This window comes from Labrus mixtus, chromosome 19, assembly GCF_963584025.1.
Source record: "Labrus mixtus chromosome 19, fLabMix1.1, whole genome shotgun sequence".
Classification (NCBI taxonomy): Eukaryota; Metazoa; Chordata; class Actinopteri; order Labriformes; family Labridae; genus Labrus; species Labrus mixtus.
Window position 1 is genome coordinate 16,004,867 of NC_083630.1, and position 18,323 is coordinate 16,023,189.

The window sequence follows — 18,323 nt, forward strand, 5'->3', positions numbered from 1 at the left end:
TATCTTTTCAACTTTTATTCCTTTATTTCCTCCCTCCCTTTCCTCTCCTCTCCTCTCCTCTCCATCCTGTTTGTTATTCCGTTCAGTTCTGTTGTTCAGTCGTCCATTTGTCTCTCTGCCTGACTGAACATTTACACTCAGTAACCTCTGCCATCTAACACTTCCATCTCCATCAGCCTCACACATACTCACTCTGTGTGTGTGTGTGTGTGTGTGTGTGTGTACAAATGTGTGTGGTTCAATGAGCCATCTGCAGCAGCAGTTCAGGAGAAGTTTTTCCTTTGAAGTCACACACAGAGTGAGACAGAAGACAAAAATCCTCCCTTCCCTCAGTTATATTAACTAGTTTTTAGGTCGAAATCACTGTCTCACACACACTCGCTGGTGAAACAGGAGGTTATTTTAAAAGTTACACAGTGAGACTTTAATCTAAATGATTTTGAAAATGTGTTTTTACTAAACACGCAGTATGTATGTAATTTCTACCACTAGGGGGCTCTCATTAAAAACAATAACAAAAGATGACGTTGAGGCTGGCGGGGTGTGTGCCCTCTCCTCGTGCTCTGCGCCCGACCCCGCAGCAAGCCAGCACACTAGGCGTCCCATCTGAAAGGCCCTTCATGCAGCGGTCTTTAACGTAACATCCCGTGTTTCCATGGTAACAATAAACATTTCGTGTCTGTCATGGCAGCTGTCATAGCGGCCTCCAAGAAAAACACGGGGCGTTACAACTATTAAATTACGTATTTCTTTGGCTTTGACAACTGTTGGAAATATGTGAGGTAGTATACTCACCAACAAAAAATATATGACACACATCAATTTTTTATTAATTTAGATATTTTAATGTCAAAATTCTTCATATTACACCTGTGTTTAAAAAAGTTTTTTTTCAAAGTGTTTGTTTTATTATTTTCAAAATAAAATTATTTTCTTAATGAAAACAAGATTAGACTTGAAAAGCAATGTCGTCTTATGATTAGGAACATCTTATATCTGGACCAATACACTAATTCAAAGTGTTTTGTTATCACTTGTCTATAAAGAAGTTAAATATTTAATTATCAAAATAAAAAACGTTATTTTATAATTGCTACAGAATTTAGAGCACCTGACATTGAATGGGTTTGACTTAAGTCTCCTCTTTCAAGTTCAGCTCTTTCACCTTCCTCCTTCTGACTTCCTGCTTTTGTTCCACAAAGTGTGTGTGGTCATATTTTTGTGTTTGTGTGTGTGCGGTTTTATATCTGTGTGTGTGTGTGTTGTAGCCCCTTAACCTCATGTATAAAACATTTTGACAGTGGGGGCTCATATCAGCCGGCACCAGTCACTTCCCCTGACCCCAGCATCCTCATAACGCACACACACACACGCACACACACACACACACACACACACACACGCACAAATGGTTCACACAGCGGTTACTCTGTCCTCGCTAAAGGTGTTTTTGTCGACTCTCGTCTTTGCTAATGAAGAACATTTCGAGTGACTGTTGGAGGGCAGAGAGGAGAACAGAGGAGAGGAAGGAAGGGGAGACGGGAGGAGGAGGGGAGGAAATAAAGGAGGGGAAATTGACTCTGAAAGGTAGAAAACAAAGGAGTGGAGAACCCAGGTGAGAAGGGATGAAAAAGATTCATAGCAACAACAAAAAAATATAAACAAAAACAGAAATTAAGAAGATAAGAGCAGAATAGGAGGAACTTACAAAGAAAACGGCAGAAACAAATGTTGCACAAAGGGAGGAAAGAGAGAAAAAAGGATTAAAGGTATTAGACAAGGAAAAAGGATGAAGAAATTAAGAAAATGCAATGGAAAGATTGAAAGGGATGGAAAAAGGCGAGAAGAGAATAGAGGGACATTACAAAAGGGGACAGAAGGAAACAATGAGACAATGTAGGAAACTTTGGGAGAAGACAACAGTGTGAATGAAACAAGTGAAGAAGCAAGAAAACAAATGAGGGTGTGACACAGCGGAAGAAACAAGGAAGAGGGGTAGGAAGGAAAAAATAACGTATAGAATATAGGGTTGTAAAAATAATAGAGGGAATGAGGAATAAGGAAAGAAATAAAAAAATGAAAGGATGGAGAAAAAAGATGGAAGGGAACCAGGACAGCAGGAAACAACGACAGAATTTAGGGAAAAGAGAGAAAAAAAGACAAAAGGAAGAAGAAAAATAAACAAAGAAAAAAATGAAGACAGGAAGAAAGAGAGAAAAAGACAGAAAAAAATAAAAACGGAAAAAAGAGAGAGGAATGATGAAGAAAAGAAAGAGGAAAACACTGAAAGACATGAACAAAAGATAAAAGACTAATAAAGAAATATAGAAGTAGAGGAATGAAGAAAGGAAAAAAGGAGGGAATATGGGAAAATTAACAACAAAAAATAGGAAGAAAAGAATGAAAGGAAAATACAAAAGTGGGAATAGAGCAAAGAAAAGGAGATGTAAAAAGGAGAAAATTCTAAAAATATCAAATGATTGGAGAAAAGAGTGAAAGAAACCATTAAAAAAAATATCTATAGAAGCAGATAGGACGAGAAAATTAAATTTCAGTCAATCATCATTTTATGACTAGGTAAATATGAAGAATGAAATGACTAAAAGAGAAAGAAAAGAAACCACAGAACCATCGATGTGACGGATGGAGGGATGTCATGTGAGGACACATCCTTCCGTCCACCCCTCAGTCCTCTCAGTCCGCTCAGTCCTCTAAGTCCTCAAAGTGTTATTGATGAACTCGAGTCCTCCAGAGGGACCAGGGGAGCACGGCTCATCTCCTGCCCAGGGTCAGTGCACCTCTCCTGGGCTCAGACTCTCCACCTCTACCACTGGACCCTCCAAGGCCCCCGCATCCACAGGTAATGAGCTGTGACCGTCAGGGGGGCTGAAGAGGATGCAGGCTGTTTGTGTGTTGTTAGTATACACACACACACTAGCAAAACACACACACACACACACACACACACACCAGGGAACTGCCTAGTGCCACTAAACTGTGTTGAACAGCTGAATGAGCTCCCTGAGAATCACTGACTATCTGTCATCTATTTTATTCACTATAAAATCACTATACTTATAATAAAGAATGGTTTCTCTGATATACACTGTAACTGCCTAACAACCCAGCTGCCAACTTATAAACCTTCCTGTCTCCATCATATCGACCTTTCAATGTTTAATTCCTCCTACGGACACATTGTGCGACACAGATCTCATAATGTTGGTTACGACATGCATGTACACTGTGGGATGAGGTACCTGTGAACGGTAGGTTGTGAATCAAGTTAACGCGCAGCTTCATTAGTGTCATCAGTGCGTCAGCCTGATGGACTTGAAGTTGCCATGGCGGTCAGCAGAAAGAGACCTCTTGCCATAGTGGCGTTGTGGGGTGGCAGTAGCTCAGTCTGTAGGGATTTGTGTTGGGAACCGCAGTCCCAGTACGGACCAAAGAATTGGAGTTGGTCTGGTTTCTAGAGAGGTGCCAATTTACTTCCTGAGTACTGCCGCAGCAGCAGAGAGAATCACTCCCATGATTCCCCGCCAGCCTCGACATCATCTTTTGTTATTGTTTTGATTGAGAGCCCCCTGGTGGTGGATTTTACATCCTGTGCGTTTAAGTAAGCGCATCGGTAGCCGCAATTTTTTCGGGGTATGGCTGTTGGTGAAAGCATCTTTGTGTTGTTTTTTTATTTTTATCACCAGTCAATCAAACAGCCGCATCCTAAATATGACGGTACTTAAAGTTTTTATATTAATAAAAGGGGTAAATTATATAAATATTTAATCCCCCGTACAGTTGTCATCAATAGAAAATTTGCTACAGAGCACAAAACTGTCTGTACATGTTTATTTGTGCTGTAAAGTTGGAGATTTTCTCATGGGGCTTGAAAGGGGTTGACTTACTTTTGAAGACTTCCTCCTGTGGACACTCAAGGATCTGCAGTTTTTGGCACTCACTCCTGCATTGGCTACATGGAAACACTGCAAAGTTTTAAATTGTTAAAAACAATATTTTGTTACCTTTGTAGCTGAAATTGTGTTTTGTTGTTTCAGGCCCTCAGTAAGTACCCCCCCCTCCACAATGACATCTCCTTCTGGCTGCCTGAGAGCAAAGAGAGCGAGGACGGGCAAGAGAGCTTCACAGAGAACGACTTCTACGAGCTGGTGCGCTCCGTCGGAGGAGACCTTGTGGAGAAAGTCACTCTGGTAGACGAGTTCACACACCCAAAGTAAGAAAACACGCGCACATTTTCATGTCAGGTCGAAGTTCGGCTCGCTCACGCATCATTTGTTTTTTGTAAGCCATCGATAATGTCTTTGGTAGCATATTTGTGCAGTTGGCGTTAGCTGGATGCTCATTCAATAGCTCTGGCTGACGTAACACACCTCTTTTATGGGTTGTTCTGAAAGTTGATTGGATGTGGAGTGATGCTTCAAACAAGGTGGATTCTGGTGGAAACGATGTCCTCTTGCTTGGAATGAATGAGAAGCGGTAGTTGTTTTAGTGAGTGAGGGAAATTATATCGATTCGTGGCACTTTTGAAACAGCATAAACACTTTTAAATCTCATGTATTTTCAGTCCAAGTTGAGTTTAAAGTCTTTGATGATATTATCAAGTATGGTCCAAAGTTGAGGTAAAACAAATAGAATAGAAAGGAAAGGAAGTAAAGAAATCTGTAAGGAAATGTAGACTAGAAATGATCTTGTGAAGCAGAATAAAAGCTTGTAGGAGAGGAAGGAAAAAGCATGGCGACACAAAGAGGAAGAGGAGAAAGGCAAGAGGGAGACACAAATTAGTTAATGAAGGAAGACTGATGCTTATCCCTGAATGGGAGTGTTTGGATTCATAGTAATTTTTTCATCACTCGAAACGACGACTAATCTGTGAAACCCTAAAAATGAAAAGTTGAAAGTAGTGAAAATGTAGAAGAAAATGAATATGTGAAGAAATATAAAATAGGAATAAAAGAAAAATGTACAAGAAAAGCTGCTGACTGAGGACAACAAAAAACTAGTCATCACTCATTATTAAAGACACACACACACGCACACACACACACACACACACACACGCGCGCGCACACACAAATTTTCACCTATTCCGCTATACAGTGAAAGTGCAGATTTAAATGACAGTTTGTCTCTCTCACACACAAAAAACAAACGCACACACACACACACACCTATCTGTCCTTGGCGTACACTTCAGAGCTGCAGTGTTGTCATCTCATTTTTTAAGGGGTGACTGTGTGTGTGTGTGTGTGTGTGTGTGTGTGTGTGTGTGTGTGTGTGTGTGTGTGTATGTGTATAAAGGGCAGCAGTAGGAGGTAGGTACCTTATGGCTGAGAACTCCTTTTTCACATTACTTTGACGCTCACACACACACTCTCTATCTTTCCTGACCTTGCGTTATTGTGTGTGTGTGTGTGTGTGTGTGTGTGTGTGTGTGTGTGTGTGTGTGTGTGTGTGTGTGTGTGTGTGTGTGTGTGTGTGTGTGTGTGTGTGTGTGTGTGTGTGTGTGTGTGTGTGTGCGCGCGTGCGTGTGTGTCCGTGTGCGCGCGTGCGTGTGTGTCCGTGCACACGGCCCTGCAGTGCGTAAAAATGTCCGACACAATTCATCTTTCAGCATTTTAATGTCTTTTAAATAGTGACCTTTCTCCCGAGCTCACACACACACACACTTACGTCTAGCCATACATTCACGCTGACTTTAAATATTAGCGCAGACTGAGGGAGAGAGGGGGAGACGAGGAGGGCTAGAGGACGGAGAGAGTCTCAACATTTCATTTCACATCAAAATGCATCAATCATTCAAATCAACCTATGGTTAAGTGGTAATGAGTGAACTATATGAAACACGCACACCAGACTGATGAGGAAATGGGTTTTCCTGTGCAGAACTTTATGTAAACAGAGTGAGATAAAAGTGGAGAAGTCATCCTGACTTTGGAGGTTTCCGGTGCACTGTGGGCATCAAAAGTGTCAGAGTTTGCTTAAAATCACTGTGAGGAACCTTCATTTTAGTGTCAATCTGTGGACAAAGCAGCACACCTTACTCCTGATTTTGTCCTGAACAAGTAAAAAAAAACATCTATGCAATCTGGCTAACGTCGGCTCTCTTCTCCCAGTGCTGGAGAGCAGCCCTCCCCTGGCAACCCTGCAGCGTTCTGCTCAAATTCAAAAAATGATTCTCGCATGAAAGCGCAGATTGAACATCTGTGTGTTTACAGCATTTGTGATTTTATAACGTCGTTTCTCTAAGCTTTTATCAGAATGTCTTTCCATGTTCGTGTGTTTGCATGTCCATATTCACAGTTCTGACTTCTTACAATTGTGCAGCATACAGTAAAATACCTGCACTGCGACTCTTTACTCCAAAACCTCCCCCCTTTCTTCCTCTCTCTGTCCCCAACACACTGTCATTTTCTCTGTCTCTCAAACACACACAAACAACACACCTCCACACTTACACTGTTCTCATCACTGAAATTACAGCCTAACGAAGGTGATGGAGACAAAGTTCTGGTCTTAATTACACTTATCAGCTCCTAAATTGGTGGCGCATAAAGTACCTGCATTGCACCCTTTTTGTCCCAAACCTCCCTCATCTTCTCTCTCTCTCTGTCTTCTACACACACTTTCTCTCTCCAGTTTCACACACACACTGACTCTCTCACTCTGTCTACACACTCCAACATTCAGGATTATTTTTTGAAGTTTTGTACACATTGGAAAACAGCTGAACAGTCACAGTTATTCACGTGTTAGTGATCGTTTCACATCAAAATTCAAAAAATGCATCATTTGGAAAGCTTTAAGTTCAAGTCTAACTGTATGTCATATGTATCGTACTAAATGTTTCCAAAGAACTGTCAGATATGTCACTAGTTACTGCTCGCATCAAATTTAAAACGCTGCTGCTCGCTTACAAAACAGCGACAAAAACGGCTCCTCCTTACTTTAACTCTCTCATCCAGGTCTACACTCCCTCCCGCCCACTACGCTCTGCCCATGAAAGGCGTCTGATCCAACCTTCACAACAGGGTCCTAAGTCTCTGACTAGACTCTTCTCCTCTGTCGCCCCCCGGTGGTGGAATGAACTTCCAAACTCCATTCGATCTGCAGAGTCCCTCTGCACCTTTAAGAAAAAGCTAAAGACCCAGCTCTTTCATGAAGACCTACTAACTTAATGATGATGGTCTCCATATCTTTGATGATGATGATGGTTGTGACGATTGTTTTTGTTTGATAACGACGACTTATAAGATGGTTTCTATACTGATTAGAGCTCTCAAGAACTGCCGTCAATGTTGTGCTTTGCCTCTGGTCACTTCCTGTCAGCACCTGTGTGTCCAATCAGACTCAACGCTGATCGTTTGCTCTTACTGACATTGTTCCCTTTTTTCTAGATCCTTGCTTGTGTTGTTCTTACTCTCTGATGTACGTCGCTTTGGATAAAAGCGTCTGCTAAGTGAATTGTAGAATGTCTGTGGTCTTGAACACGTTTAATTTATGCACCCAGACCCTTTTGTTGTTGTTGTTTTTGTTGTTGTTGTGAGAGGATCAGTTTCAGGTCTAAAGCTGCTTCTAATGCAGGACATGATTCATTTGCAGTTTTGTATCTTTATTTTTAAAATATCCTTCCTTAAAGCAAACATTCAGCATACAGAGCTATTCAAAACAGACTTAACGGTCACTACCAAGGGAGGCGGAAGTGCTGTGAGGCAACTTTCGTATCCTAGCAACAATAAGCTCTGGCGAGAAGCGCTCTGAAACTGAGGTCATGGGCGCTGCCAATGCTGAGAAGTCTGTTAGTGGACAGGAGCCCTTAACGTGGCTCACAATGACAATACTAGAGAAAAAACAATGGACCAATCTACCTAGTATGAATGAAATTCTAATTTTTAATCTGAGGGTTTGACATCTCTGCCTCCAAACAGACAGAACTCCATTCAAGTTTTCAAGTGCTCTTTAGCCCCCAGTTTGAGTTTAGGGAGTGTGGAGGGGAGCTGATGTGTGTTTCTTCTCCAAACAAACTATAATGTGCATTATGGCTGTAAATTGATCTAAAAGCCACTAAAGCTGCCGGAAATTGCAGCCTTTCAAATATATCTGCTCCTCCAAAGTACTTCTAATCGAATGAAGGAGGAATGGAGAGAGGAAACAGAGTGCCTCTCTCTCTCTCTCTCTCTCTCTCTCTCTCTCTCTCTCTCTCTCTCTCTCTCTCTCTCTCTCTCTCTTTCCCTCTTTCCCTCTCTCTCCCTCTCTCTATCTCAGCCACTTGATTGTCTCTCGCCCGCTCTCCTGCTCCATAAACATCTCATGTAGGAGCAAATGAAGGCTGATGGCTCGCTATGATTCACCACAAATCTGCATTTATTGGTTGGTAACGCCGTCAGCAGAGATTGCACCCGGACTAATTTGATAAGCCAATAGAGCTGTCAGTCAAGATGACAGCGCCCTCCCCCTCCGGACTCCTCTGAAAGAGAGAGAGAGAGAGAGCGGTAGAGAGAGTATGGGAGATTGGCAGAAAGGTGTGTGTGCTGCTGTGTCAAGGTTTTGAATACATTTGTTTGTGTTTGTTTGGGTTAACATTCTTCTTTCTAACAGAGATGTGCTTGTAATTAATATTCAGACAATCAATTAAACATCCATTATGATACCAAGTAAAACTTTTGAAATATATAAAGCTAATTTGATGCTATACAAACATTAACGTTACCCCATGCTCCACCTTTCGGGGCCATAGATCGTATAAAAAAAAGAACAACATGACAGCGCCACAAAAGTGAAGCCAGTATATCTGGAGCTCCCCCTGGTGGCTGAGTGCAGTCAATAACGTCAATACCGTTGCTCCACCAGCTGATGTCTACTGCCGAGACGCCTGTGTCAGGGGTATTTTGGCTTCACTTTTGGAGATACATTTATCCAGCTTTATACAATCCATAGCCTGGGCTAGTTAGCTGCAACAAGTAAGCAATCTGTCCATCAGGAACGTTTGCGAAATCGGGGCGCTGGTGGCGCAGTGGCAGTGCGTGCGCCCCATGTATGGAGGCTATAGTCTCCCAAGCGTGCGACACCAGGTTGGAATCCGGCCTGTGGCTCCTTTACCGCATGTCATTACCCACTCTCTCTCCCTGATTTCTGACTCTATCCACTGTCCTGTCTCTACAATAAAACGCAAAAAAAAAAGTTTGCGAAATCAACAAGATTTCAGACATACCAGCCGTAGGACATCTGAGGGAAACCATAATCAACCAGAAAATATGTTGTTGTTTTTTTTAAAGCCTGAGTGCCATTTTTTTTTCAGTTGAATTAGCCCAGTTTTACTTTGACATTGATTAAAAGGTTATTTGGGTATCCAGAGGGAATACAAACAGCTTGAATGATTTCTCTGCTGGTTTTTCTGTGGGTCAAACAAACCACAGATTGACTGAACTGTCTTCAACAATCACTGCAGGAGGAGGAAGTATCAGGTGCAGGTTCGAGTGGCAGCAGTGTTTCAGACGAGAGAAACAAACAAAAACTTGTAGAGTTTGTAGAAACATATTTTGGACTAAAAGTTTGTCCGTTTATTATTCACTGACATGAACGACTGAAAAATGTCTGCTCCTCTTCTCTCCTTCATCACATTGTGTCTTCCTCCACCTGTCATCTCTTCAACCTTCCCCTCCTTCTCCCCCTCATCTTCCCCCTCTCTGCCGGCTCAGCAGGAGACATGGAGGCAGCCGCCCACCACAACGCGATGAATGATTTAACGGAGAGAGAGAGAGAGAGAATAAAAACCCCACTCCCAAAAAGATGGAGGAGGAAAGAGAGAGAGAAAGGGAAAAAATGACAAAGGGGGAGAGAGGGAGATGGTTGGGAGAGCATTAGAACTACAGGGGGAGCAGAAAGAGAGAGAGAGAGAGTGAGTTGTCATTTTGCTGTGTGCAGGTTGCAGCAGAGTTATTCAGCTGAATAATGTATGATTGTTTTCTGTTCCCACAACTAATCAGGCTGACAGAAAGAGACACAGACATGACCGCCTTTCAGTTCCCTTTTTTATTTTGACCTCGGCACCATTAAGCGGTCAGTCCGGACGCTCCCAGGTGGATTCACCTGTTCTCACCACAACTTTAATGTGGTTTACTAAAACTAGGACAGGAGAATATTTAATGCCCGTATGCAAGCATCTCAATCAGTGTCTTCAAAAGCCTGAGCTTACAACAAATCTGAAAGTTAGAATGCAGAACAAGACAGAAACAAACCACAAAAATGATGACAAGGGGTTTCCTGGTATATCCCTGCATTTCAGATTTGTGTTTTACTGATACTAACAATTTGATAGCCTCTATTTTTAAACATCCTCGACCACAAAAAAACTTAAACCTAAAAGGTATTCAGTAGGAATGTTTGTTGCAGCTTGAAAACACATCGCCATATTCGCTAGTCTGAATGGCGAGTGTTCAGCCTTACTATAATCAAAAGGGATGAGTTATATGAAAATTCCAGGTAGATTGATTTATATGAAAAAATAGAAGCAAGTCGACTCGTAAAAAACTCGTACTGAAAAACCAGCTAACATGAACCTGACATCACACTAAAAAGATGTAGGATCTTTTGGGATTATTCGTGTTTTATTGCAGAAAAACATATGCTGTTATTTCTTAATTCATATCATCACTTGGACTCGCTCACAGTGTGTGTCTGGATGATCTTTCCTTCTGCTTCCAGCTACTTGAGGATGACCAGGTCCCAGTTTGATGACCTGTTGGCTAGGATCAGTACCAGGTTTTCTCTGATGCATTCTGTTTCAGGTGGAGCTCCTGCTCCAGTCCCCACTGAGGGACAGTTATACTGATGATAAACAGACTGAAAGGATGCTGAAATAACTACATCATAATACTTATTTGTTAGAAGTCTGAATTTAAGATTTGTCTGTCTGTCTGCAAGATGACAAGCAAACAGATTTAGAATGCTCATTTTTTTAATGGAGCTGCTTTGAATATTTCTGAGGCAATATTTACATAATTTTAGAGTTTATGGGCTTTTGTAACACCGATCATTCAGTTTTCTCAACTTTCACTAAGACACATATTTCAAACCGCAAGTTTTGCATCATCTGTCCTGATTTTGACTCTTTTTTAGTGAATGTATGGACTCATTTTGTAACAAATGTTTTTTGTAGCACAAAAATATTTTTTCAGCTGCTCTGTTAATTGCTCACTTCACACAGAAGTTGTTGTTTATTTAAGATTTGTGAATGACTCATTGTGACTGAGACAGAATAAAAAATTCAATAATAGAACGATGTGTAAACCACAAACACACACACACACACACTGTGTGTCTCCTGAGTGTTTGAACCTCCCTGTTTTCTAAATGGGATCTAGATTTTACTTGATCTCGTTTTTCTCTAAATGTCAACATGGTCTCATTCACCTTTTCAAAATGTCACCTCCTCCTCTCCCCATCTCTTTATTTTACCTCCTTGTTTCCTGTCCTCCTCCTCCTCCTCCGTCTATCTGGGTTACCCTGCAGTGTTAGCATATTAGCTGACTGCACCACTGGCTCCCTGGAGTGTCCTAATATTGTGTGTGTGTTGGTATGTATTTGAGTATGCATGCACCTGATGTGTTTATGAATGTATTTTCTTAGTGCGTGCATGCATGCGTGTCTGTGTGTGCGCATGTGTGTGCGTGTGTATGTGTGTGTACACAGCAGTAATGTTTTATGGGCATTAGAGAGCTTGTGTATCAACAACAGACCAGATTTATATCAGCAGGCTCACCGGCTGCCACGGCCCCAAGGGCCTCTGGGTAATCTGGATGTAATTGAGCATAGAGGTTACGCTGGCAGACACACACACACAAAACACACACAAAACAACGACAAACACACACATGGACATGCTTTCACTCCCACTGAGATGATAAACACATCAGAGAGGTTAAAAATGTTCACGTACGCACACACAAACAAATGAGCTGTAGTAGTAGACAGTGTGCATGTAACAGAGAGACCCAAAAAATGAAAAAAATAGACAAACACTTACAGAAATACACATTATATGTTCAGTAGACAAGAGCAGAGAGCAAATAATAAACATAAAACATATTCATCAGCACAAGAAAGAAGGCCAAATCATCCAAATCCTTGTTTTTTATAACTCTTCTTTTTTCTTTATATTAAGGTCAGGCGTTTTGCATAATTAAGAATACGAAGGGCAGAGCTGAGTTGACGTATTGTAGTAGATTGCCAGGAGGGTTTACTCCCGCCTCATCTCCACCTCTTGGCCTATTATTTAATGGACTGTTATTATGTAGTTTGGGTCAGTATTTCCAATATGATGATCCCCCTCAATGAGCTTCAAAATGCCCAGTGGGTGACGTCCATGTTTTATACAGACTATGATTAAAACAAGCCAGAAGATGGCGTTCAGAAGTTAAGACAAAGTTGGACCTCCATCTTCAGGTTTAACTCAATGGCTCTCTAACAAAGCTGCAATATTTTCACACCCCGTGGCCACACCTGTACCCCACCCTGTCCAGAATGTTATTTTCGGACAACATTGTTCAATCCCAAAGTGAGTACTGGACCTAACTCGATGACTTTTCCGTGCCTGAGGAATCTGTTCTGCCATCGTCACTGAGTATGTTCTCGTTCACTGAGTCTGTCTCGGTTTCTATTTGTGCCGATTCATCATCAGACTTAAAAAGCTGAGTTTTGTCGCTGTAATCCAGCAGGAAACCTGATCCTCCAACTCTGCCTGTCAGCTCGTCTCCTCGCCTCGTTTCTCTTTTTAATTTTACGGCCGATGTGACGGGTTTCAAATCGAGGCTGCTGCTGACATACATATGGGCGACCGAGAACGCACACTACTGAGGCTGTCGTGTTGCAGCCGGCTGCCAAATTCAGCACATGCACAAACACGCACACACACACACACACACACACACACACACACACACACACACACACACACACACACACACACACACACACACACACACCTTCTGTCCTGCCCTGCTGATTCATGCAGTCAGCAGCTTTGCTTGGGTCACTTGAGGTGAGAGGGGGGGGGAGTGATTCGCTGCTGTCACAGAAAATCCACGTCACTGCAGTTTTTGCTGTTTCACTGACAGGAAGTAAAGTTACATTGTCATTTTTGGTCTTTCTGGAACTTCCTGTCCCTGAATTCAGTTTAAATCTTGTCACGTCACTTTAGAAAAGGACGTCGTAATGTGTGTCAATATGATTTCCTTTCCTAAGACCTCTTCCTATAAATATAAGGAAATCTCAATGCTGTAGCACACATCAACACTTTAGACAAGCGTTAGATTGTAATGTTTGTACACAGTTTGTCATTGATTGGAATATCAGGCTGTACAATAAGTCGGTGCTACAGGTTGTTAGGAGTGTAAGATTCCATTCTTTTTCATTAATATGTTAGAAGTTAGTTCATTTCCACATAAAAAGTTCATTTTGCATATTTGAGTTTGTTTGAAATGTACCCAAAGAAGTTTAAAGAATAACCTAGAAAATCTAGCTGCAACCTTTTTTCACATGTTAGCACTAATAAGCAGCTATCTGTGTCGGTGCTCACCATACCTGGTTTGTTAGCCCCCTTAGTGTTTGGAAATCATTGATTTATTTGTAGCGGCCTGTGCATGGGAGTCAGGAGGGTTGTTGGCTAAAATGATCATTGATTGTAAGCTTGTTTTTATCCTGCCTCTCACTCTCCACCTTGGGAAATGGGAGCCCGCCATGTTTCATAAGCACTCTTAGCTTTTTAAGTCTTCAGTCGGCTTCCAGCGAAAAAAAGTCTTGTTCTGTAGGAAACAGTGGCATTCGCTTATAAATTTGCTCATTAATTAGCCATGCTTTTTACACTTTTTTTCAGTGAGATTAATCTCTGTTTGCAATTGGTTCATACAGTTATTTATACTACCTCGCACTAAAACATCTCAACCCCAACATTTACTTTAGTCATTCAGTTATCCTTAAATGGATTATGTATAAAAACAGGATGGCCACAGGCTGCAACGAAGGAGCAAATCTGTTCATTAGGAGCAATGTTTGCAATGTTTGGTATGCATCATTGCCTAGTTTGAAGTCTTGTGCAAAATTATCCTTCGTTGTCTTATACTCTCAGTTTACAGTATACAATTTCAAAATAAAAGCCCAACAATTTTTATTTTTAAATGCCAAATAATGGAATTTCAGGCATGCGATTAAAAATTATATTAAGTACGATTAACTATTGAGATTTAGTGATTAATTGGGAATAAATAATTTAGTAATTTGACAACCCTATTTATAAGTAAACATAATTGTCTGATTAAGAGAGTCGTACAATTTGTAACAATGTGGCCGTCTGGCAGAAAGAATTAAATTTCTTCTAAATAAAATGTCATTCTCTGTCACCACATTTGCCCATTACATGTGTGGTGTAGATATTCTGCTAAACTCAAATTAACGTTTCATCTGTCACTCAGACTGATTGTGTAAAGTGTTAGTCCATTTCATGTTTTCTGTAGGTCTGAGTCAGTTAGGACACATTCTTAACCACAAAGAAATTCACCTTAATGCTCCCTACAAAGATTAACTTGAATGACCAAAATCTCCTTTTTTTCCTCTGCACCTTTTTACTCAAATATATGGTCACTTCTGGCACCAAAAAACTGGATGGAGAAGATAAAAATGCTGAAAAGTGGCCCCAAAACAGTCGTCCACAAACCAATGGTTGACAGCCATCCTGATGTTTTTGTCCTCTCCTTTTAAGAACGGTATTGGCAGGATGGAGCAGATGATGAGGTGAAGCTCCATCATTTTAAAAAATGTGGTCAGGGCTCCATCCATTTGTCTCATACTCTCTTGTGTTTAACAGGATAGAGCTCAAATTATCTCACCTCATTTGTTTATAGTCCATGATAAATCTACATAAGTAAGCATCTTTTCAGCTTCATCTAACCGTGCCAGTTTATGGGAGATCTCACAACAAGTTCCAACACAGGCAGGAATCCAACCGCTAAATGACAAACAGACGGAAGACATAACACTCCGGACCTCGGAGGAATCCCTCACTGTTCCAAGTATGCTCACAAACACACAAGTCTCCTGTGTGGTTCTTCTCTGATGGAGTCTGAAATCACATGTAAAAAAGAGCAAAGTAAGAGCTTCCAGCCATGCAAAGTTCATATGCTCATGCATAAATTTCACCCTCATCGAAACCCTTTTCTAATCTGTTTCCTGTGACTTTTCAGAGAAGCAGTTTGGATTACTGTATTTTCCGGATGCTGCATTGTCCAATAAATATGGACTTTGACCAGAAGCTGATTCTGCTGTAAAAAAAAAAGTCAGTAAATGCAAAAAACATGCAGAGCAGCAGAGTGTGCAGACTGGAAACAAATCAGACTCAGAGCAGGCCAGATGTACAGGGTGGTAAACAGCAGTTGTTTTTACAGGCTGAGGCGGAGGCATTGCCAGGTTTTTACATGAGTGGATTCTCATCTGATGTGTTTAACTAACAGTGGAAGGAGAATCATTTTAAGCTTTTCGCCACAATTTAATCGCAACCAAAATGTCTCAGGAATGCCGTGAAGGTGTCTTCAAATTTGAGGATAAATTGGTTAAATTTAAGCAGTCAAAACTCACTGTGATCTCCAGTTTGTCCTATTTACATGAACACTTTACCCCCCTGTATCTTACCCTCTGGAGTCTTCTGTAGAAAAAAAGTTTCCAGCCTAGAGTGAAGACAGAATATTACCCACTAGAAAATATTCACTGGAGTCATCCATGTAAATATTTTGGACAGACATGGACGTAAACTGTACTTATCTGGTTGGTGGAGGTTGTTTTCTGTTTAAATTGTTGAAGGCACACCTCACATGTTACAAGCTGTTAAAATAGTCATTAGTCTGTGTTTAGTCACTTTGCATTTGCTGGAGTTGAGGTTTTTTTTTTTTTCTGTCCTGAATTTCCAGTTTGGAAAGACATTTACCAACAATGACTCATTGTTCCTCTATTTTTGCGCCTTTCCAAAAGTATAGTTTCTGCTTCACAGTGACCTCTTCATTTGTTGTTTCGTCTGAAAAGAAACCAATTACATTTTCCACAAAAAAAAAACAGGACTTTTGGATTGCACAACAGTCCTAAATGGGGTGCTTCTTTAATGAGGATGTTTAAAATCAAACAATGAAAGACTGCAGTCACCAGGTTTGCTGCTTTGTAATTGATTGACCCTCACACACACTCGCACTAAACTCCATCTCTTTCTGACACCAATACAGAGGTCGAGTGTTGATGTGAAGGCAGGGATATGGATGGATTTCTCACTAATGAAAGTGGGGTTCCTCCTTCTCTACACAGACAAATGTGTCTCTCCATTATTTCACTTCGCTCTCAAAGTGAAATCAAACGCATTTCAGGAAAAAGAACAGTCGGATGAGGAAACAATAAGAACAAATGGAACCGAGGGAATTTAAGAAAGAGGGTCGGTCTTAAAGGATATATGAAGGTTTATTTTCCATCGACAGTTTCTGCCTTACTGTCCTTTTCTACTCTGACCTCAATCACAAGTGTGCATGTGTGTGCCTGTGTGTGTGTGTGTGTTAGTGATGAGGTTCGATCCAGGTAGATTGACTTCTTATTGTCTGGGGATGAGGAGGAGAGAGACAGAGAGGAGGAGAAGTCCTTCAAGCAGTGAGAGGATGATGTTACTCTGCAGAGCACCTTTAAGAAAAAGCTGAAAACCCACCTTAAAGGAAAACATCTATACTCATTTAATGATGATAATGATATCGATAATGAATATGATGATATTTAGGATGGTTTTGATGCTGATAAGAACTCTAAAGAGCAGCAGTCTGTGTTGTTGTTCATGATGATGATGCCTCATTGCACTGCCTGTGTCTCATCTGACTTGAAGCTGTTTGTTTGTACCTACTGACCATGTTTCCTCCTCTCTAGATCCTTGTTTGTGGTGTACCTTTTCTCTGATGTACGTCGCTTAGACAAAAGTGTCCGCTAAATGAATTGTAGAAATGTTACGACACAAGAAAGAGCAGAGGAGTTGCTGGTCTACTGTTGCCTCAGTTTTGTGTTACTGTGTGTTACAAACAGAGCTCGTCACAAGTCCTAAACATTTATTAAAGATTAAGGAATTAACTTCCACCAACTCAAGTCAGCTGACTTCCTTTGCTCCTGAGTCTCTGAAGACAAAAACAACTTTTAGTGGACACACTTTGATCCTTTAAGATTATGTTGTAGACATTGCAGCCTGTTTCACTGCTGCAGGCTCCAAATCTACTTGGAGCATTTCCAAAACGTTTACCCCCCCCTTTCATTAAGACTCTGAAGTAAGTCAAAATTTGGCCACTGTTGATGCCACTTTAGTTTAACAGACAAAGTGATTAGTCTTCTATTACATTCTTTCTGTTAATCTGAAGACGTTAAAGTAAATGCATCATCCCTGAAGATCTGCTTGAGCCAATCACAAATATAAATTAAAACGACAAGCGGTGATGAAGGGCCCTCGCACCCCGGTGCATGTCAGGGTGTGTTGCGACTGCGGGAGTGCAGCAGCAGCGTAACATGGCTAAGCAGCAGGCCGTGCAGTCCGATTTGTGTAAAAGTTGTACTATGGTATGCTGAAATAGGCAACGTAATGAAGATTACAGAAAATGTAGACGTAGAGCAGTTCAGGCTGGCATTGTCATGATAGCTATGAAATTTGGAGGAAATTGAGCATTGTATATAGGATGTAGTACTTACTCCTTGCATTAGGGGAGCTATGGTTACAATTTATTATTGCTATGTGACTGTGTTCAGAGGCCAACCCTGATTATATCTGTGAAATTTGGAGCAAATCTGACATTGTATATGGGAGGTAGTACTTATTCTTTGCAGTAGGGGGCACTATGGTTACAATTTATTATTGCCATGTGACTGTGTTCAGAGGCCAACCCTGATTATACATGTGAAATTTCATTCAGTATATATAGTATATATACAGTATATATGATGTAGTACTTACTCCTTGCAGTAGGGGGCGCTATGGTTGAAGTTGACTATTGTTATGTCAATGTGTTTAGAGGCCAACCCTGATCATACATGTGAAATTTCAATCAGATCAGACAAAGTATATAGGATGTAGTACTTAGTCCTTGCATTAGGGGGCGCTATGGTTAAAGTTTATTATTGTTTTGTCATTGTGTCCAGAGGCCAACCCTGAACATACCTGAGAAATTTAAAAAAGATCAGTCAAAGTATGTAAGATGTAGTACTTACTCCTTGCAGTAGGGGGTGCTACGGTTAAAGTAAATGATTGTTATGCC

The 18,323-nt window shown here is 41.0% G+C and overlaps 1 protein-coding gene across 2 annotated transcripts in view; it reads left to right on the top strand.

Annotated features, from left to right (window-relative positions):
- The window catches only part of fars2 (phenylalanyl-tRNA synthetase 2, mitochondrial), a 115,925-nt gene that overhangs the window by 75,945 nt on the left and 21,657 nt on the right, over positions 1-18,323 (top strand). For both annotated transcript variants that reach the window (XM_061064999.1, XM_061065000.1), the window contains one exon: positions 4,056-4,231. In XM_061064999.1, the coding sequence (XP_060920982.1) occupies positions 4,056-4,231 (176 nt within the window). The remainder of the gene's footprint in view (positions 1-4,055; positions 4,232-18,323) is intronic.